This window comes from Gopherus evgoodei, chromosome 1, assembly GCF_007399415.2.
Source record: "Gopherus evgoodei ecotype Sinaloan lineage chromosome 1, rGopEvg1_v1.p, whole genome shotgun sequence".
Classification (NCBI taxonomy): Eukaryota; Metazoa; Chordata; order Testudines; family Testudinidae; genus Gopherus; species Gopherus evgoodei.
In genome coordinates this window covers 302100194-302123149 of record NC_044322.1, presented here as the reverse complement: position 1 = coordinate 302123149, position 22956 = coordinate 302100194, and the positions used below count along the sequence as shown (strand labels likewise).

Sequence of the window (22956 nt, the reverse complement as noted above, 5' to 3'; positions counted from 1 at the left end):
TATAATAATTCTATTTACCCTCATCATGGTTTGATTAATATATATGGGCAGGAATAGTGAATTTAATTTTGCTACCTAGCACACGATATTCTGTATGTGTCTTACTACCGTGTTTTTCAAGCCCGAAAGAGAAAAACTCTCCCTGAGGAATTTGCATCTTCTGTTGCAATCCAGAACTTTGAGATAAAATATCTCAAATTTTAAAATAACCACTTGGCTGCCTTTTTCCTTTTGTTACCTCATGGCACTTTACAGTAGGTTCTTGAGCCAAAGGATTTTACCATTAAAAATATAAATGGCCTCCCGCTTTTTTTAAACTGCCTACTAGTGCCACAAACGTCTGAAACACAGCAAGTTTTGCCTACAAAAACACCTGTTTCTACAGAGTATTCATATCAAACATCTTTATGTCAGATGCTATTTTGTGCTGGAATCCAACACTTTTGGTTATTGTGCTACATTCCAATCCTTTGCTGTGTCCCCCGCCCCCTTTTAAAAGCTGAGACTGTTTCTAGTATATTTTTCTCTCAATGTTATAAATAAAAAAAGTGATCAGTACCTAGGATCATTGAACTAATGAGTACAATCATGGCAGAAAGAGAAAAGAGCAGGTTCATTGCTACATCAGATGAAATAAATGGAACCAGATTAAGAGAACTGAGAAAATTAATGATTTACAAAGACAAGTGTGACAAAATAAAAAAAAGATAGCATGTGATGTGAAGACTAATGCTTTCACTGGGCCCCCGTTGACTTGGGTGGACTAGATTGCAGGATCCGGTCCTTTGAAGTTTTTACAAAAATATAAGATAAACATTTTAGTAGGGGGATTGACTTGTAAATTTTGAGAGGGGGTGGGGTGAGGAAATCTTGACAGAACTGATAAATAGTACTAGGAAACTTAAAAACTTTATTTCTGTGCAGAGTGGAAAAACATTCAGTTATTCTATCTCCTTTCAGAAAATGTAACAGAATTATATCAATAAAAAAAAATAGAAAAAAGTAGCAGCTGAAGAGAGAGAAGGATGAAGGACAGGGACTTAGAGGTAGCAAATGGAATTAAACACCCAGTAGCAGAAATCTGACTCAGCAGCAAGATAAAACAAATTTGTTGTTGAAAAGGAGGAAAGGCAGGTTTTTATTCTCTACAGAAGAAAACAGCCTTTTTGCTTGACAGGAAAATACTTTAAGGATCCCTTCAAGATACCTGTATTCTCTGTCTACATTAACTGGACAGATGAAAATTCTTGAAGACTGTGCTTTTTACAAGTCCACCAATCATTTCACATCAAACTGAGAATCAAATGATTTCTGGAATGAGCATGTACTAAGCTAACTGATCCCACTGATTGATTACAGTGGCAATTAAGTCCTCTTCCAAATAACAGATCCACTTGCAGCAGCTATCTGGGAACATTTAATTTGGTACATGCAGGGGCGGCTCTAGGAATTTTGCCGCCCCAAGCACAGCAGGCAGGCTGCCTTCCGCGGCTTGCCTGTGGACGGTCTGCTGGTCCCGCGGCGGACGTCCGAAGCCGCAGGAACAGCGGACCCTCCGCAGGAACGCCTGTGGGAGGTCCGGCGAAGCCACGGGACCAGCGGACCCTCCGCAGGCAAGCCGCCGAAGGCAGCCTGCCTGCCACCCTCGCAGCACCGGCAGAGCACCCCCTGCTGCTGCCCCAAGCACGCGCTTGGTGTGCTGGGGCCTGGAGCCGCCCCTGGGTACATGCTAGGGCTGTGAGGGACATGAAGGTTCAGTACAGGAATAGAAACCTGCAGGATTGTGTGCAGAGATTAGACACAAATCACGATGTGCAAATTCTCTCTGAGGTTTGAGGCTGATGGCTTCTAACTTCTCATGAGGAATTCCTCCATAAACTGGCTCCTTCCATCAAGAGAGACCCCTCCCTTCTTACCTTAAATGGCTCCTGAGGGGGAATGCAGGAGCGTCACTAGATTCCCATCAAAGTTTCACAAACTTCTGGAAACACTTGGTTGCAGTTCATAGATGCATCATACTTAAGGTTCAATAGAGCAGACTTGAATTGTATTATGAATATTTTGCACAGCTTTACCGAAGACTGCCTTCAGCTACGCAGTCACCTTTCTGCCACAGGGCATGTCTATGAATGCCTGTCCCCAGGAAATGAAAATCAAACCTGTTTTATATAAACCACATTTCCTAGACTTTTGCGAACTTAATACCATTCATTTTGGCTTGAATGGGGTCTGGGAGTGGCTGGCTCATTACAAAAGCAATTTTCCTTCTATTGATATTGACACCTCCTCCTCAATTACTGGGAGTAGACCACACCCACCCTGACTGAACTGGCCCTGTCAACACTAGTTCTCCACTTGTGAGGTAACTCCCTTCTCTTCAGGTGCCAGTATATTTATGCCTGTATGCAACTTTCACTCCATGAATTTGAAGAAGTGGGTTTTTACCCACAAAAGCTTATGCCCAAATAAATCTGTTAGCCTTTAAGGTGCCACTGGACTCCTTGTTGTTTTTGTGGATCAGACTAACACTTCTGACATTATTTCCTAGACTGAAGATTAATTTAGCCCTTTCACAGAAAAGGGATCCCAATGTGTTGAGTGGCAACTATGAATGTTTAACCTCTGTCCTATGGATTTCAAGTTGGTCTATCAAGTACATGGTAGCCTATGTTAATTTGAAGAAGGAAGCAACTAAAGCAATGTAATATGTTGCAAAGCAACTATGGGAGCCACGAGCCATTGTGGATATATTTCTTTAGAAAACTATTTTCTGCAAATTAAACTTTGTCGTCTTAATAAATACATTATGCAGAGATGAATTATCGCTGTTGTCAAATCAAATTATTAGCAGATTCTCCTTGGAAAAGAGCAATATCCACTGAGGATATGGTTTAAAAGCAAACAGCAAATGACAATGCATCTTACTCAATTTGTTCCTCCATAAAAACATATCATTAGTGTGTTTGCAAGAAATAATTTACACAGCCCCAAAATCCTGTCTATGGGACCATTATGAAAAGTACTTAATATATCACACATAATTAGATTCCCTGTGCTGCATGCATTAATCCAAAGCAAGGATTATTGCTAAAATAAAAATTACAGACCTTGTGTAATTCAACAGGCGTTGGTGACATGATTTCTTTCATTTCTTGTTTAATTTTTCTCAAAACCACAGACTTTCTCCCCACGTCTGATGGCAGCGTGTTACTGCGGGCAGTCTGGCTGTAATGTGGCCTCACATTGCTTCTTTCCTGGAAACTGGCTTGTCTTCCCAGTTGGCTGCGAGGCTGTGGATTTTCATGATTCAAGCTCATTGTACTTCCTGACATAATTGTTGCCTACAGCATTAACAAACAGTTAAAAAATTTTTTTTTAATAAGTTGGATTAAAAAAAGGGTTACTTCATAACACTAAGCACAATTCTCTAATCTCTTGTCAAAACAAAATCACTTCGGTGCACAGCAAAAGGCAGGAAGATAGACATACAAACTGGTTGTAAATCACTAAAAAAAAGCCCAACCGTGAGCAAAAGGTTGTCAGATGACATTTGAAACCAAAATGCCAAAGAAAGCATTAAAACTGCTATTTTTATGAAGCCAAATGCCCTGAACAATACAATACGTTACTTATACTGAAGATATTTTAAAAATGAAATGACAGCCAAATTCTGGAACATTAGCTTTCCCTAGAACTTGAACAAAAGAAGGCATTTACTATAGTGTAATATGCCGATTTCAAGGAAAAATATTGCGCTAGCAAAGTGTGAAGGCAACCCTGGAACCAGCACTGCCTTTGATGGTGACTAGACACTGCCACAGAACAGCAGATCATTTAGAGTAGCTGCTTGGGAGGAACCCAAATATAATAATGATGCTGAAGCAGTAACTTTCTGAAATACCACCGGCATATGTGAAGAGATACAAAGCTCTGTCTCTTGCATCAATTTCATTTTCTCAGGAACAGGAACCTTCTCGTTGCAATATTGCTGTGGATGCAAAGGGTGAAAACCTGGATCCACTGAAGTCAAAGGCAAAACTCCGACTTCATCCCCAGGGTACAGACAAATATCAATATAGAGGAGGAACTGTTTCCTCTGTGTTGTGGAATGTAAAAATCTAATCAGATGCCCTTAAACATTCAGTTTTACTCTCTGCAAGCACTGGGGGATAAAGGTTGTAACCACTGCCAGGGCAGGGATTTTGATGAGGAAGGGAAGAAGCAGCAGAAAGGTCACAACTCAAGGGGACAGAGGACGCAGACAGCCCTTCCCAAATATGGGGACTGGAGAAGAAAATCAGATACGTTTTTGATTAGAACCACTGGTTCTGGTGATGGATTCTGTGCTGCCCATGTTCCCATCAGCACCAGCACTGCCTTAATGATGTGACAGTACTATGGTTGTAACAGCTTCCCAACATATTAAGTGTGACTTATGGTGTTCCCTTGTGAAACAGCAGCTGCAAGAGGACTTGATAAAGTGTATTTCACCTTGCTGTTTGGCTGAAGACCTGGAAATGAGCAGCGAGAAGGGAGTCCTAATGAAGGAAGTAGGGCTGATACTTTAAAAACAGACACAGCCCATCTTAGCCTTCTGATGCAAAAAGACATCTTGTCATCCATTGGGAATACTACTTCTATAATTTTATGTGGACAGATGTCTGTTTAGAGTTGTGCTGGCCATACAATTACATATAGTGATAGCAGTAAAGCACTCAACTACAGTTTTGATTTTAATTTTTAAACCCATAAATTGATGGTAAAAACTGTAAGAATGTCAATTTGTTGAAATATCCATTCCGGTTATCTATTTCCATACCCTTTTTACTGTGCTCTGAATAATGAAAATCACAAGAGAACCCTGTGGTACCATGCCATAGATAACCACAGAATTAAATTAAACTGACATTAACTTTTCTCTTAATTTCTCTGTCTTGCAATTACAAGTATTTCAGAATCACATTAAAGTAACCGTACATGCAATACGGAAGCCATAAATCTGAGCATGTACAATCATTTAGAACTACAAAAGTGTCACCCAGTTATGCCATTCACATTCCTTGTGGTTGCTAATAGACTTCATATGACATAAAAATGAAAATGAGATTTTGCCAGTTTTGGAGCTCAGGAAATTGAAAAGAACATAAAAGAACATATTTTTAGGGTTTTCCATTTGACAGCTTTAAAACTGTCAGTATATTCTTAATAGTTCTGATTAAAGAACTTACAGAAAATGTACTGAAAATACACAGTTATTGTTTCCTCCTACCTCCCCCAAAACCAAAGGTATAATGGACTTCAGATCTGCTATTAACTTCAGGATGCAATGTGAAAATTTGTTGTATACAACAACTTCTCTTTACTGTGAACACTTCTTGTGCTGTTTTTGTTCACAAGGTGACAGATTCCTGTTAAAAACATTTTAGATGATGTTTTTCTTTTATGTTCATCTTAATCAAAGTAAGTTACAGACCAGAGGCAAATTATAACATGCCAAGAAAAACTTCACGAAGCGACTCTAAGGAGTAGGATGCACCGCTGCTGGAAAATTCTGGCCACTTAAAAATTCTGCACAAAATGCCGCACATGTTAGCAAAGCACACAGCAGAAGCGACAAGACAGGAAGCTTTTGGGTGATCATGTTTATCTACTTTCAACACATAATATAACAGAAAATAGCTTTATTTGGGGCAGGGGAGGAAGCTGCACAAGCAAAAATATAAACATAAAGGGTAGGTACCAAGAGAGTCATGTTTCTCAAATACAGACGCCTGTCAGCCTTGTCCTGTGGAAAGGGGTTAAAGCTTTTAAATGAATTGGTGTGATTAATGCAAACAAAGAAAAAAGAAGAAGAGAACAGAAAATGAATGTAAGACAAAGAAAAATGTTATATCTCTATTAAAAAGACTGTACTACCTCGAGTTCCCTCAGAATTCCTGACTGGCCACAGGTCTCTAAATCCTCCAGTGCCTGAGACCAGAAGTTTTCCTCCTGGTCAGTTTCACTGTTGTCGTGGGCACCTGAAAAGCTGGTTCACAAAGAGAAGTTCAGTCAAATGAACAAACACTACACAGGCTTCACTTTGCAGTGCATTAGTCAGACATGTGTCTTGTCACACACAGCAGCTACAACAGAGTATCAGTGTTATGCTGAGAGATACCAGTGACTGCTTGGATCACAAACCTCTGAGATTGGATGTTAATGCACCTTTCAATGAACATAACTGTCAGGAAAAGTTAAACAGAAACCCTCTTACTTAAGACAAAAGGGGGTTGTGAATCTGCCCAGGAGTTTGGACTGAGCGGTGGAAGGCTTTTGCTGAGCATTTTTTGTGGTTGTTTTTTTTGGGGAGGGGTGGGGGACAGACAGGGGACAGACATCTACTCTGCTTTGTGGACCTGATCTGTGAGACTTGGTGTTTTCAAGCCCATGCTTGAGCGTCCACATTGCATTGTAAACTTGGACTTACAATTGGTAGACCCAGATCTCACAGCTGTGCTAATGTATCCCTACTGCGCTACCCAGACCTTCAGACTCGAGTCTGTGGCTTGAGTTACATCAACATTGCAAAATGCCAGAGCTTAGACATGAGTCACAGTTCTGACCCACCCCCTTAGCAGAGTCCCAGGACCTGGGGTCTTAAGTGCTTGCTGACCTGAGCAGACTGACTTCTGTGTGGACAGAAGGGGAGCTTGGACTCAAATAGAAGTCAGAGCTCAGACTTGGTGTGCAGTGTAGACACACCCTACAAGAGAAGGGGGAAACACACAAAAGAGAGAGAGCAGCAGAGGCAAAATGCAAGGAAGCCACGTAGGAGCCTGTCAGCACAATGTGACCCTGGAAAAAGCTACAGAGAGCTTTTGGGTCTGGTGTTGGGTAAAGAGGCTTGGGGCTGCCAGTTAAGAAACTGCTCCTTTTATTCTTGGTTCCTTCTATGTTCAGAGAAACAGGACTTTGTTGAAAATAGACAAGACAACTGAAAATAGACAAGACGACTGCACCAGCAAGAATACCAGACTCCATCCATTTCTACTTCCAGCTGAAACATCCCCATGGCTCTGAATGCTGACCAGCTGTTTAGATTAAAAAGGGGAAGCATTACAGTAAGAATGTGACAGTAGGTAGGATACAAAAAGTAGGTGATAGCCAGTCTCCCATACACAGGCAATTACTAGCAGCTGACTGGTTGCAGAAGAGGTGGATTTTGAGCAGTGTCTTATAAGGGGAATGAGAAGTAGATTCTAAGAACAATCTAATGTAAATTTCCTTCTGTAATAACTGGGACATCTTAATGAAAGTTAGTGAATCAGGCATCATTATAGTTCATAGCTGAACAGTGCAATGAAATATTTGTAATTAGGCTTTTCCACCCACACAAAGAGGGCCCTCCTGTCTGCAAATAACGTCTCACAAACTAATCTAGTCCAAGAAGGAATCCTGACACTTTCAGCTGTCTCCTTCATTCTATGCTACATTTCTCATAATCAATTTAACCCCATCCCTGCCTCCATCAGAGCAACTGCCGCAATTGCTGAATGCAAACCACAGCCTGCAGGGTATAGATTCTCTTTCAGGACTTCAATGCTATTTCACAGACTTAGGGCTTGATCCAGCAAAGTGCTTCAGCATGTGCTTAAGCCCCAGTGAAATCTATTCCTAGGACCATTCTTAATGTTAAGGATTTATGCTTTATTTCATAAAAGTGCTGAAGTCTTGTTACCAACTTTCTCCTGCAAGATTTTGCTAACAGTTACACGTAGGAGAGTGGGTCACTAAGAGAGTTTTGATAAAAACAACCAATTTACTGCAAAAACACAATACAGAGTGACACCAGCACAGTAAAGGGCTAGCAGTAGGCTGGATGGACAAGAAGCTCAGAAGAAGTGAGCATGTGCACACATACACAGGAAGCACCATTATGGTGGTATTTCTGTGCTTCCTCGATAAATAGCATATTGCCAAACTAGTGTTTAGTATTCTGTTAACATAATGGTGTTTAATGCCACAAACATTATAGCTTGAAATGCTTCACATATGTGGCATCTCTGCTTCAAGGATGCTTTCTTACAACCATCATCAGTTAGGCAGACTGTGGTTGGCTAATTCAAGCAAATGTGTCTCCTTTCACAATGTCTTTCCATAGAGCACCAGTGTCTATTCTAAGATATTGCTCAGCACTGGTGAGGATATCTGCTCAGATACAGATGCAGTTACTCCCAGGTAACACCGAAAGGCCTTTTTAAATGCTGTTTCAGATGAGTCTTTGAGCTTAAAAATTGGGTTTTTCTACCATTCTGAGCAGTTGTGTTTAATTACTAGCACTGATTTCAAAAAGCCAAATATATCCAATATAGTATCTTACTAATACAATATATGTAAACTATATCTAATCCAGTATTTTACTAGTGCAGTGATTCCTGACCTTTTTTGACTTGCTCCCCCATTAGGATGATCAGATAGCAAGTGTGAAAAATTGGGACGGGGGTGGAGGGTAATAGGAGCCTATATAAGAAAAAGCCCCATATATTGGGACTGTCCCTATAAAATTGGGACATCTGATCACCCTAGCCCCCATTGCATAGATCAGTGTTTGAGCTCCCCTACTGCTGGGTCTCAATGCCATTCCCAGCCTGGAGCATTTGCTACATTTTGCCTGTTTTTCTCCCCATTTCTCTCTCTACTGTCATTTTTTGTCTTTGCTTTTCCTCATTCTGCTTTTTATTTCAACAATTGCTTTCCTTTTTTCTGGTTTCACTCACTATTGTTCAGTCTGGGGTTTGCTCTTTTCCCTTCCGCTTCCACCATCTCTTTCCCCTAGTTCTCACCCTCTCTCTCATCATGCTCCCTTAGCTACCTCCTTGGTCCTTCCGCTGTAGTTTACTCTGAGTGCTTTCTCTTGCCCCTAATGTTCCCACTTCTTTCAGTTGCCACATATTCTCTCTCCTCTCTGCAGCTGCACTACACAACACAAAGCAGGCAGAAAAAATTACTTTTCAGTGTTACTCAGGGGAGAGACAAAGAACTTAGCTGGAGGCAGTGGCAGAGTGGGGCTGGAGCCCTATCCTTTCCTCTGATTGGCTGGAAGGATGGGCAAGTCCCTCAGAAGAATCTGGCGCTCCATTTAGGAATCCCATCAGTAGTGTATAGTCCATCTTCTAGATACTGTCTTCAGATAATCTTTATTTTTATTTGTGCTGCATGTCTCAGAGGATTTTCCCATTGGTAAATAGTAAATAGCTTTTCTATGAAGTATAGTTCTATTGATTTTGCTTTTAAAGGACAGCTGGAAAATATGTTGTTTATTTTCAACAAATTATATGATATTTTTTATTACCCAGATTCCTTGTTGATATCTGATGAAATTTTTCAGCCTGGTATTTAACTGGTCCCCAAACAGTAGATTTATCAAACCCATGATTATATCTGGTCCGAGAAACAAAGGATGGGTTTGAACGGAGGCTAACTGTGCTTCTTTTGGTAAAACAAAGCTATTAATTTAAAAACAACTGGGAGCATATAGCAAGGATGGATGGATTCCTTTACTAATTTTTTTACACTAGTATTCTCAGTAGTCAGTGTCCAAGAAGTCTGGTCTTCTGTTTGCTCACACATCACAGTAGAGTCTATGTCTTGCTTTTTCATTTTTTCAGAGCACTAATATAGAATTAACTGTCCGTGAAGAATTAAAATCCCTTCACCAACAGGACTGGATGTTTTACTACCTGGCTAATAGAAGGGTGAAGAAAGGTATTTCCATAGTTTAATGCCACCTTTCACATCTGGAACAGCTTCAGTTAGAACAGATGAAATCTAACTATTAACAATTCCAAGTCCTATTGGAAGCCAATTCAACACCTTCAGTCATTTGAGTCTCGGTATGTAGGCTATTAAGGCCCAGATTCTCAATCAGTCAATGAAACTGAGGAAATCAATAGGACTGAGATGCTAAATATCTTCAAGGATCTGGGCCTAAATCTCCACATCTACTAGAGTACACTTGTTGCATCCTTCTGGTTAAGTATCAAGAGGCAACCTCGATCCACCTAGCAATGGAAGACTTGGATACGTTCATCACAAGGTGTTTGAGGTGGAAGGAAATCAATAAGAATGAAGTTTTATTGGGTTGATCAGCTCTATTTAAGTTATGGATTAACTGCTCTCCTCACATCTGGCTTTTTTCAGCTGGGTAAAACCAAGGAATAATGATCTCCTGAAAGTTATGAAAGGAGGAATTAATCTTGGTTATGAATGGTTCCAGAATATTGAGCACTACTTTGTCCTCATGGAAGATACAGTATAGCTCAGATCTTCCAAGAGCAGATATGGAAAGGATTAGATGCCATCAGTTTGAATGAATGGGTCATGAGATGTGATGGTTGGAGGGCCTTGCCCCAAATCTAGGCCCTGCAGTAAGAAATCTAGAAGAGCTGGCATGCCTGTTTTCCTGGGCTTGTTCTATCTCTCTTGAACCAATAGGAGAACTTTGTCCAAATTCTTGCTAAGTTCAGGAAGGTAAAAGGCCTGCATGAGGCTATGAGAATCTCTATTACTTTGGATGAGTTTCCTTTCCTGTTTAGGCCTTGTTCAGGATGTCAGCCTCAGGTAGTCTGCATTGGGATGAGAAATGTGCTCTGGAAGACCCTGTCACCTAGGTAGAAGCAGCTAAGACCCCTGCAACAGTTCCACTAAGACTGAGGGCTACAGCCTTTGGAGTGATGAGCATTTCTGTTCTTTCCTCCTTTTGTATCCACCCTTCCTTGTGGTTGAAGATGGAGGAAAGCCTGGAGTTGCTGATTCATCTGCTCCCAGTGATTCTTGGTTCTCTTTCCTTGTGAAAGAAGGCTTCACATTTCAGCTGGATGTGTGTAGGTCCACCTGAAGCTGGCCTAGCTCACTGAATATTAGCTGGATTACTACTGGGTTCAGGGGCCATTCCAAAAATGGTTTATCTAATGGTTTAGCTAGTTTGCTTTTATGCTCATTGTGGAGACTTTCCTGGTGGAGACTACCAGGAAAGAATCTGCATCATACCACTGTTTAGACTTGAGCTTCTTGTGTGTCCTTGCTGTTTTATGTGTTGTATTGAACCAAGCCATGCTCACTCTTCAGACAATCCTGGAAGCCCCAAAGAACCAACGTTCTTGCTCTCATCTCTAGTGAGTTGACTGTTTCACCTTTCTGACCTTTGACCACATTTCCTGTGTACTGTTTTACCCAGGTGTGCTACCTAAGCTGAAGGGTTGACATTTGTGGTCAGGACTTGGAGTCTAGATTATAAAGGGAGAATCCTACTGTTACGGGGTACTATGCCTTCTCCAGCTGAGGGACTGAACCTCTTTGGATAGTATGTTCCCTTCTGTTATATCTCCTGCGTGGAATGGTTCCAGAGTGCCTGGAACTTTCATATGTCTGACCTATGAAGTAATCTCTGTGTATGAGACTAGAAAACCTTGGTGTTGCAGGTAAAGATGGATGGATAATGCTCTGTTCTGTGACACCATGGAGATCAGTGTCTGGATCTTGTTAAACTTTTCCTGAATTGAGAAGACTTTAGCTTTTCTTGTGTCCTTCTCAAGTCCTAGGAGAAAAAATCCTTTGAGGAGAGATAAGGGAATGCTTCTTTAATGAACCTATGTGCCTAAAGTACAGAGAGTGTTCTCTGGACAACTTCCTGCAATGTCCCTGAGACAGCGTTCTGTATGTCATTTAAGGATGGGCATTACTGAGTCCTTAGATTGAACCCCAGAAATGAAGGAGCTGATAGAACTTCTTGTTTCTTTTCCTGTTTTTTGGCTTTTTTGGTTGACTTCTGGAAGGGGAGGGTGGCTTCTTTTCAACCATCTGAAGCCTACCAGGGGAAAAGCACCTCAAGGGTTTTTTTTTCTTTGACATTAACACCTAATGCTATGTCTTTTATGCACAGAAACTCACGTTACTTACAAACCTTGCTTTCAGCTTCGAAGCCTTTTATGAATGTCACTGATCTATCCTTATAAATCTCATACAGCATGAAGTGGCATCTTAGAAAGGAGACACTAAAAAGCTGGGTTATTAAAGGTATTTTCATTCAAGAAGATCAGTGCTCATTTTTTTAAAGAAAAATCACTGCAGTTTTGCTTCAGTTGTAAATCTCACATTACAACTTAGCATGTAACTTACCCACTTGCTGTTGGTCTGTCCCATTCATCATCACTCAGTCCTGTGTCATGAAATGGGTGGTTTTGTGGTCTACTGGGAGGGGACAAATTGTCTCTTTGCTTAGGACTCCTCCATTCATATGCACTGAAGTTGTATCCTGAAGCCTGATAGGTGGGACCTAAAAAATTAATCATATACTTTGGACTCTATAGATGTTCAAATAACTGAAAATGCATATATTTAATAGGCAGATGTTCAAAATCGTGTACCCATAATTTGTGGGCACACAACTGCCGGTAATTTTTTGTGGGTACAATTAGATACATAGATGTCTAAGTTGTACTCACAATTAATTGTGAGCAAAAAGAGAGGTCCCTTAAAACCAGCTGAAACCAGATGTTAAATACCTGCAATACAAATGAAGCCAATTGCCCTAGATTGTGTCTCTGCCCCCTGCCCTCCCACTCCAGGGCTGTTCATCTAGTATTTTTGGTAAGTATCACATTTTCTTCAATTTTCAAGAAAAACAGGAAAAAAAGAGGCAATGGAGTTTAAATGTAAAAAAGTGAAAAGTCAACAGCAGCGCTGCCTGAAGCAACCTAAGAAGATTATATTGTTTTTCGGTTTTACATGTTTCATATGTTAAGGTATCCTTAAAAGCACTTTAAATTAATCAGATCCTAGTGATAGTCAGAGTGGCAGCCCTTACGCATTCAGCTCCAGTTCACACAGAGACTTGGCCAGCAGCCATATCACCTTGTGCGGTGATCCTGTCATATCTCAAAATGTAAACTGGATTGGATGGACTTGGTACTTGGATGGGAGCCCCCCAAAAGAACACCTACGTGCTATATGAAGCAGTATTAGGGATTCAGTGGTTGACACTCTTCTCACTCAGTACTGGACCAATGTTCCAGCATAGCATTACAGGGCACTGTGCCACCATGGGGGTTACAGTCCTTATACAACGTGATCTCATGGTAGTTTTGATACAAGTAGAGGGGCTAACCTCACTGTCCTGGCCAAATTCTATCTCAGGTTAATTACATTCTGCCTACCTAAATTCTCCCCCAGTTTCCACCACTTAAAATTCCCCTGCATTTGGAATAAGGTATTCATTACTTCCTATCCTTAGGTGATTGTACTGTTGTGCCTCATTAAACTATTGTTCCATTTCATTGGTGGAGGAAGTGTTCCCTGTATACAGTCTGTGACCTACTTGAAGACTGAAAAGTGCTTTGGAATCTTCTGGGAGGAAAGACCCTATAAAAATGTCTGATCATTCTAACTATAACTTGACACTGACTGGGGAAAAAAAAGATTGGATCTGAACCTCAGGATCAACCCTACTTTTTGTACAGTTTTCTACCAAGGGACCATTAACTTCCAGGTAGGAAGTCAACAGCAATAAGCAGAACTGACCTGCCCCAGTTAAAGATCTTATTCTAAGAATGGCACCTCTACCCAAAAATGTTCTGGCCTAAAAGGCTAGAATGCTACCAGCTGGGCCATATTGACAGCTATTGTCTCTGTTGATGGCTGGGCTGAGCATTCTTGTGATACTGCAGGTTAGAACTATTTTAGGTTCAGGAACTATTTATTTACAGTTACAATATTTCATTATTTTGGTCTGATAGAAACAGAAGTTATGAGCGGTGTGTCTGTAAGAAGCCATGTGTGTGATGCATGTGCAGTTTACTGTCAAACTAAATTACAGCTGCATGGTGAACATTCAGCTCTCCATAAAGGAAATTAAATGGCAGCAGTACAGTGCATTCTGGAACACTATCAAACCAACCTGCTTGTTTCCCTGGACTGAAATAGAACAGCATAAAAATCTTGCTGCTTATAGTACAACCTGTCATGCCTCTGAACATGAGTTTAACCTCACAGCTCAATTGGATAGAAAATCTAGTCAAAATAAATATCTAAGCAGGTTCAGTTAAATTTTTAAATTAGATCACTAAGGATTCAATTTAAAACAACAAAACCAGAGCCATTCAGATTTATAGCTGCAGTTGCATTTTACGACTATTACTGCTTTGCATTAATAAAGCACCTTCCAGCTCAGAAGCTCAAAGTACTTTACAAACAATGAATTTAACCTCAAAATACAGTTAAGAGGTAGATCAATATTACAACCCCCATTAAACATATATGGGAAATCAACACATAAAAAGGTGAAGTGTCTTGGTGGTCAAGTGATTTACCAAAGATCACCTAAGAAATGTATTGTAGAGTTAAGAATGGAACCCAGGCTTTCTGAGGGTACGTCTACACTGCAATTAGACACTCATGACTGATCTGTGCCAACTGACTCGGGCTCACGGGGCTCAGGTTAAGGGGCTGTTTAATTGTGGTGTAGACGCTTTGGGCTTGGGCTGCAGCTTGAGCTCTGGGACCATCCCAATTCACAGGGTCTCCGAGGCCGAACATCTACATTGCAATTAAACAGCCTCTTAGCCCGAGCCAGATGGGTCGGGCCAGCTCCAGGTGTCTAACTGCAGTGTAGACATAACCTAAGTGCCAAGTGTGTGATTTAATCATTAGACCAACCTTCTTAAATCTAGTGTAATATGCTCAGGATTGGCAGGGATCTCTGAACAGTGCATGATGTTACAGTAAACTCTCTGGCACCAATTCTCCATTGCATCTGAGCTCGGTGGGGACACAGTGGAGACTGGTGGCACAGGGAACAAACTGCGCTCTGAGTGCAAGTTAGGGCTACACAAAGGTAGGCCTCACATATGCCCCTAAAATAAGGTCCCCAAAGAACTTTAAACCAGTGGAGGATCAGAAATGGGACAGCTCCGTTTCACCAGGTCCCTTCCCTTCTTTGTGCTACCTGCATGCATCCTCAGACAGCCCTTGACACGCTCCTGGCCTCCCCTCTTGATAAGGGCTGGGAAGACTGCCTTTGCAGAAGGTGGCAAAGCAGCCTCTGCCACATTTACACCAGTGGAAAATTTTCCTTGCACAAGGGCATTTCTCCACTGGTCATCTCCAGACTCTTGAGGTTCATCATGTGCTGCTTGTGCAGTCTAGAGAATTCAGTCCTATATGTACTGGAATGTCTTAACATTATTTCAGTGAAACTTTTCTTATTTAATTTAATGTGGGCTGCATTCCAAATATGAAGAACCCTGTGCAATGACCCAACACATCCCTACAGCATCTAAGGAACGGTGATGGTGAACATCTGGTACAGTAGATTCTAATAAAAATCCTTGATATTAAGCAACTTCCAATTAATGTCAGCACTGCACTGGGAACCAGACCCCTCCCATTAATATCATGTTAATGGGATTTGGATATTGGCAATGGCATGCCACGTATTAGCGATTTGATATTTTTTTTTAAAGAAAGGCCCCACCTGCAGGCAGGTTTGTGAGGCTGCAGGCAGGGAAGGAAGTGCTGGAATGTGTCTTCCCTGGGGGCAGCCCCACAAACCTACCTGCAGCCAGTGCTCAGTCTGTCCTAGCACTTCCTTCTGGGGTGGTAGCTGGCACACTTGCCTGCGCACAGAGACCACACAGAAGGTAAAGGGCTGTGCGCTGTGGACAGGGCAGTAGTGGAGAGTAAGGCTCCAACCCAGATGTCAGAGCTGCATGGTACCTCTCTCTGAACTCTCCAGTCTGCAACCTACTGGGGGTGGGGGAGACTGCATACAGGGTAGGAAGCAAGGCCCAAACCCTAGAGAGCAGAGGACAAGATCCAGTTCAGTCCTATGGACCCCCAGTGGCCCCACTCACTGTAAACAATTGCAGTCCCCCTCCCTGTTATTGTGCTGCCTGCAGGTAGGTTTGCAGGGCTGCAGTCAGGAATGACATGTCCAAGCACTTCCTTCCCTGGCTGCTGCCTCCCAAACCTGCCTTCTGCTTATTAGCAACTGCTGGGTAATGGCAATGTTTTGCTGGCAACCAAGCGGTTGCTAATAAGCAGAATCTACTGTATTATGGAGCCAGGAATGAAACCACATGTGTCTGTTTGGTGCACTGCACTGACCCTTTAAATTTTCCTTTTTAACCGCTGTATGAGGAACTTTTCCACACATATTTTTGTTGAGAAGCTCCGTTTATCGGTTACCAATATACAGGAGCAGTTCACATCCTTGAATCTGTCTGGAATCACCTCCCTCAAAACAGCATAGCTATGGAGTTACTCCGTTACTCTTTCGGCTGAATGGCCGGCATTAATGCACCCAGATGCTGTTCTGGACAAGGGTTTTACTTGTGAGAGTTTGTGTGTTATGGATTACTGTGTAGGGAATGCTCTAGCTACCCCATGTAGGCACATCAGCCAGTGGTCCTAAATATAGTGTCAATCCATCTGTGGGGAGAAACACTGCTGCCAGCACTAAATCAGTATAACAAATAAGAGAAAACATTTTCTGGTAGTGCTACAAGAAGGTTTCCAAGACTCCTGAATTTGCTTAGTTTATATTTATGCCAAGAAAGGTTTGGAAAGGGAGCCAAACTCAGAAGTGACAGGACAGGCTAGAATGGAATTTAATATAGAAGTAGGGGAGGGGTTTAGTACCAAGATAAGAGAATATTCATAGTAAGACACAACTTGATAACGACTCAGGCTGTTTAAGAGACATGAGCTATACTGATGCAAGAGTGGGACAGTATTTTTAAGGCAGATGGAGGAGATTTGTTTGCAGTTATTAGGTTAAGAAGGTGAATCATATATAGTTGTCGATCAGCCTCTTGACAATAGGATGACCAGAGAGCAAATGTGAAAAATCGGGATGGGGGTGGGAGGTAATAGGATCCTATATAAGGAAAAGATCCGAAAATCAGGACTGCCCCTAGTAAATCGGGACATCTGGTCACCCTATTTGACAAAGAGATAATCACTGTAGCAACAAGAGTCCTCCTGTCACAGGTGACAAGCATTCTCCTAGTACTGACAGTCCAATCAGAGAATTGTTGCGATTCCTTCATTTAATCCATCTCCAGAACCGTTTTTGGCAATCTTAGCAGACAGGACAAGGCCTCTTGCTCATGGAGTCTGAACTAAGCTCTCATCTTCCTTCAGGACTAAATCTGAGCACATTGGTGGGGCAGCACAGGGAAGTTTACACTGTCACTACCTGCTCTGAACCTGTTCTGTAAGCAAAAAGAGGATTCACTCCAGATCAACTCAAAAAGGAAACAGAGTTGCCAATCTAGCAACTTTCATAGCACTATATTCCCTTAAAATTATCAGAAAACTAAAGAAAATATACAATTATTTATTCTATTAATTAGATCAAAGTGGTGGTGGTGGTGGGGAGGCAGAAAGAGGGAGGGGAAAGATACAAATGGGTCAAATTAATCTCTGCAGTAACTCCAGTGAAGTCAATTTAATATCTCGGCTCGAGTATGAGAATCTTATTTCAGGCCAAAGAAAATGTAAATATAATAATAAATTAACTCCAAAACACAGAAAAGAGGGGTTATGATCTAATGCTGAGAGACCCTTTTGTACAACAGAGAGTTACTGCCAGGATATGCACAAGACCAAAAAATACTTAAAAACTAAATACAAAAAAAAACAGTAATCAGTAGTGACACCAGCTACTTCTTGCTCTAATATTATTAGACAGGCTCGAAAGGAAGATTGCCAGAGAGAAAATGACAAGAGCTCATTGAGCCAGATATATATTAATTATATATAAGCAGTTAGAGTGATCAGCAAAGAATTTCAGTCTATCAAGGCAATGTATTGAGCCAAAGTCTGTCCCAATTCTCTGTCGGGGGGTAAAACACAGCAGACCAACCGATCTGACTGCCCATGCTCTAGAAAGCCTTGACAGACATGTAGATGAAGACACAACTGAACAATTTAATGAAATCGGGGGAGGAAGAAAAATCTCTCTGGGTTAGATGATCCGTCTGTGTAAAGATGTACTGTGCACACCAGTGGTAGTACAGAAATAATGATTTAAAAGACAGTCAAAGAAAACACATGAAGATGTTTGGAAGCCTCTTTGTTCTTTTGTAATTCAGAGTAATTAAGAACCCGCCTACATTTTCTATAGCCCAAAAAACTTACATCTTATCTTACATACTTCACATGAATTATTTAAAAAGTACTATTAAATAAACAGTCAAAGCTAGTTATAGAAGTTTGAAGGTAATAAGAAGCCTGTTATTTCCTTAATTAAATAATCTCTTTAAACACAGTGATTACTTTGAGGGCTAAAAGTCTGAGTTTAATGTCATGGGAATGAAGAAGAAACAAAAGAGTAACAAATCACGGAATGATCTCTCGTGTTCCCCTTCAGCAGTTTACAATAAATCTTCATTGTAGTCAGCTTAAAAACCAATGAGAATGGGCCTCAGATGCTCAATGCGTTCTGTGCCTTGTATTAATCTAATCTTGAAGGATAAGCTCCTTTAGTGTGGATGAACTATGGATTGGGCCATTCAGACATTTGTAAAGCTAATGCAAGCCTGTTAATATATTGATAAATGCCTTACAACCCATCACAATGTTACGAAAGAATGAACTCAAGGCCTCCTGAGTGTAAGAAATAACACCAGATAACAAGGTGTGTGTTCGTAATGAGACATATGCACACTGTGAAGTATAAAGTTCAAAGTTGGCGGGTAGGATTTTCTTTAATGTGGAGAACCGTGATTCATACATCTAATCACGTCTGTGTTAAGTGGCGGTTGACACTGTTGCTTGTACCTTGGCTTCCAAAGCTGGTATCAATACCAGAACCATCCCATGATTCTACTGCGCTATCCACACTTGGAACTGTAGTAGAATAAATGTCCGATAGTTTGCCTGGTTTCTGTGTAGAAGAGGTTTCATCTTCAGCATCACTCAGCTCACTTAAGTGACCAGAGATGGAAAATTTCTTGGGGCTTGCAGCTAAATAGGGTTTAAAAACAAACATGATTATTGCCTCTTTGCAACCTAAAAAGATACTTCCCCTCCCTGTCATTATGGACAAGAAATTTCCCTGGCACATACATGTTCAAATGTTTAAGGTGTAGAAATACACTGGTTCAAGAGCATAAATGTGACTCTAGCCAAACTCACCATCTGTCTGCTTCTTGATTTTCAAGGTGACAGTCTCTCCTGCCATCTGTAACAAATGTATGGCTTCACTCAAAGGTTTTCCTTTCAGACTGCTGCTATTTATTGCTAGGATGCGGTCTCCTATGTGAATTGCACCTGTCCTAAAGTATCAGAAATAAAACACTGAAAAGATCAACAGAAAAAGCAAAGCCAATTTCTTCACATATTTTGAGACATGTGAGTGTATTTTCAATTGTTTCTTTTAATTTCACATGTAAAGTATTATTACCGGAACTACTTTTAATCAGTACATTTGCCACTAAGGATGTGTAAATTAAATTACCTCTGCTGCAGTGCCAGCAGCAGAGATAATGTACAGCAATGAAGAATTCTGTCTCCTTTGCTGTGGCAAAATGTGAGTGAACTGATCATATAAGGAGCCTGAGTGATGCTCATTTGTTAAAAAACCTAAAATACTTTAATAACTTTAAAGTAAATTTACTGTTTACAGAAGTACCACTGACAGCACTGGAAACTGAAGTCTCATAATCACAGGACAGATACAGCAAGTGAGGTGGGACATGAACAACCACCCACCATCGCACCAATATGCCTGTTCTGTAGGAATCACCTCAAATGATGAGAAGATACATTTTGTGTGTCAATGCACCTGGTTCATTCCCCATGTATATATTTGCTTTTCTGGTTCAATCAGTTCTTGGCCTCTCTGTTTAAGATGGCCAGCTAAGGCGTCAGCTGCAATGATTATAGTGGACACCTCCCCATCAGGACCTAATGCCAAAATTTTGAAAAGTGACCAGTGATTTTGGGTGCCCAACTAGGGACACCTTAAAGGGGCCTGATATTCAGAGTGTGGGTGTTCAGACTTTTCTAAAACTCAGGTTCTGTTCAGGTATCTCAAGTTGGGCACTGAAATCACTACTCACTTTTTAAAATCTTGGCCTAAAATCATCCACTTATTTCATACAGATTCTTAACATCCACAAGATGGTTATGGGTTTGAACCGTGTCAAACAAAAAATATCTCTATAAGCTATTAATATTGCTCTTACAAAATAGTAAATTTATAACTTGCATTAAAAATAAGTACTGGAGATTGGCTTGTTCAATGAATTTATTGCTCATATCTATATCTATATAGATATATAGGTGTGTGTGTATTATATATATATATAAATGTTATTGCTCTGGATATAATACACACACACTTACTATAGTAACTACCCTTAAACACATGCAAAATTTCCCTGAAATAAATAGATAAGGTAACTTCAATATTTGCATTATTTCCTATATAGCACTTACTGTAAGGAATGTTTAACATCCTTAATTAATGTAATCTAATGTAATTTCCAAACTTTTAAGGGTGCCACTACATGTTTGTGTAAAAACACATACACAAATGCAGAATGTGTATTGTATGCATGTGTATATACATATATACTGTACATCTGTGTGTGCATATATGTGCATTTTAGACTTGTGTGCACATGTGCGCGCGCGCGCACACACACACACACACACAGAGTCTTTTAGCTAGTCTACTGACATTTTTTCAAAAGGAGTTCATAAAATCTCCATGGGATGGAGGAGTTTGGCCGGTGGAGCTTTCTTAGGTGATTTACAAGTCAGCAATCCTTAACACTCTAAGAAAATCATGCTGTAGGTTCAATAACCTCCTAATAAAATATCTATGATGCTGCTGAGCGTGGAAAAAATCACAGGAAACATAAAACAACAACAAAGACTGGAAATGGTTAGTTTATCTTTTTTCATAGATGTTGGGAAAATCAACACATTCCTAAGCAAGAAAAAATTAGTGTGTCCATGTGAATGAAGGAAGAAATGAACTTCGTAAACGGAAGTCATATTAATAATTGTTTCCAATTTACCTTTCAGCAAGTCCGCCTTTAGTAAGACTTGAGATGATTATTGGATCAAAGGGCTCTTCAGTACCAGAAATTGTGATCCCAAGTGGACCACCATAACGCTTGAGCTCTACAGTGTAAATAATTGCTCCAGAACTCTCCTGTTCATCTGCAATAAATGCCAAGAGGACGCAATTGGTTTCTTATGAAAGAAGGAATGAAAAGAATAATACATTCAGACAATTGACTGGAAATCAGACAGAGTATCCTCAAAGGATTACAGTTCAGATACAATTTTTATTCATTATTCCATTGGCTTATTTCATAAAACAAAAATAAGAGAATCACTCATTTATTTTCCTTTTATGGCTAAAAGCCAGTCCCATTGAAGTAAATGGCGGATCTCCCATTCACTTCAGTGGAACCAGGATTTGATCCTTATGTTTTAAAATCTTTATGTGCATGTTCTCTATACAAATGTAATTGGTAGGGAGGAGACACTTTGCTGTGGAGAGGGTCAAGACAATGTTTCTGTTAATTGGAGGACACAGTAGGGAGGTTAAAACAGGGAGGAGTTGTGAGGAGGGAGAAGTTTGAGGTGATCACAGTCTCAGTTGACCAAATATTTCCTTGAGTTGAGCAGTCTGTATTCATCTATTTATTTTTAAAAGAAAAATCTGATATTAGGTCAATGTTTTTGAAGGGCATGTTTTGAGTCTCAACTATTGATATAATTAAAAATAATTCCTGGCGTCTATGTATCAACAGACATCAAGCCAAACAATAAATTGACTGGGGTCATTTTCATGAAATCATTTGTACGACATCTTGTTTGTTTGTCTTAGCACACAATAATCACAGAATGAAGAGGAAAATGTTAATGGGTGACCAAAAATGGAGTTCTCTACACTTTACCCAAAAAGTGTCACAGCAAGAGAGCAATCAACTGTACTGCTTATAATTTGTGAGAGGAAATTTTTAAATCTTAAAAGGTCAGATTATCCTAAAACCAAAATAACAAATGTTCACTTGCTCTCGTTTATGATATTGGTATTCACCTAGTGTGTTTGGCCTGTCAGGCACGCATTCTCAGATCTGTGGGTAATGACATTTTGAAATGGCTCAATAGGCGCTGATGATCCTTAAGGTGCATATTCAGCAAACATTACCAGAACTAAACCGTGACAGGCTAGAGATTTTAAATTTTCTGCTCATTTAAATCAGAAAGTTTTAAAATAAAGAAGGTAGTATCATGTGTCATGGCAAAGGTCCATGGAGAGAGTAGCTTTCTTCTAGCACTGAACAATGCACTGTGTTAGAATAAGGGAAATGATATTTTCTTTAAAGCTGTTCTGTGCCTCTGCTTTGCTTTAATGCTACTGTCTAGAATCTTCATCAGTTCCCTTTTACCTAGCTTCCTGCTATAGATTTAAACAAACAATATATATATCATCAAATCAAAGCAAAGGCTTGTGTTGAAAGAAGAATTAGTAATGTATAAAGCAAAGAATCACTGCTGGTATATATGACTTTCATATCTAGCATAAACATTTGATTCCTGGCTGGGACACCTGTTAAATGGGTTCTGGCGCTCTCACATCTCCTATTGGATGCATTTTTCTTGCCACCTGATTTCCAGAAAGTCACCATCACAGACAAATAAATAACACCTGAGATCCAGCTGGAAGTGATCAATGGTCATGTGATGAGTTCACACAAAACTGTTGCCTCTTTAACAGAAAGGAAGGGCTGCAGACTCATTTGCAGAATGTTGGTAAAGTGCTTAGAGATCCCAGACTTGAAAGAGCTACATAAACGTAGAACGTCAATAAAGAAGATGAACCGTATTGTTAAAAAATAACTAGCAAATGATGAGTCAAACTGAAAATGCAGTAGTTGGTATTTACTG

General features: G+C 40.4%; 1 protein-coding gene across 14 annotated transcripts in view; it reads right to left on the bottom strand.

The window, feature by feature from the left end:
• GRIP1 (glutamate receptor interacting protein 1) overlaps positions 1-22956 on the bottom strand; it is a 583767-nt gene that overhangs the window by 17305 nt on the left and 543506 nt on the right. For 6 of the 14 annotated variants that reach the window (XM_030548793.1, XM_030548789.1, XM_030548790.1 and 3 more), the window contains 7 exons: positions 21072-21249; positions 19180-19319; positions 18823-19008; positions 12160-12316; positions 5917-6028; positions 5741-5785; positions 3108-3341 (listed from right to left, as the gene is read on the bottom strand). In XM_030548793.1, the coding sequence (XP_030404653.1) occupies positions 3108-3341; positions 5741-5785; positions 5917-6028; positions 12160-12316; positions 18823-19008; positions 19180-19319; positions 21072-21249 (1052 nt within the window). Of the gene's footprint in view, positions 1-3107; positions 3342-5740; positions 5786-5916; positions 6029-12159; positions 12317-18822; positions 19009-19179; positions 19320-21071; positions 21250-22956 lie in introns of those variants that run through there. The other 8 variants (XM_030548791.1, XM_030548796.1, XM_030548797.1 and 5 more) reach the window with 4 other exon arrangements.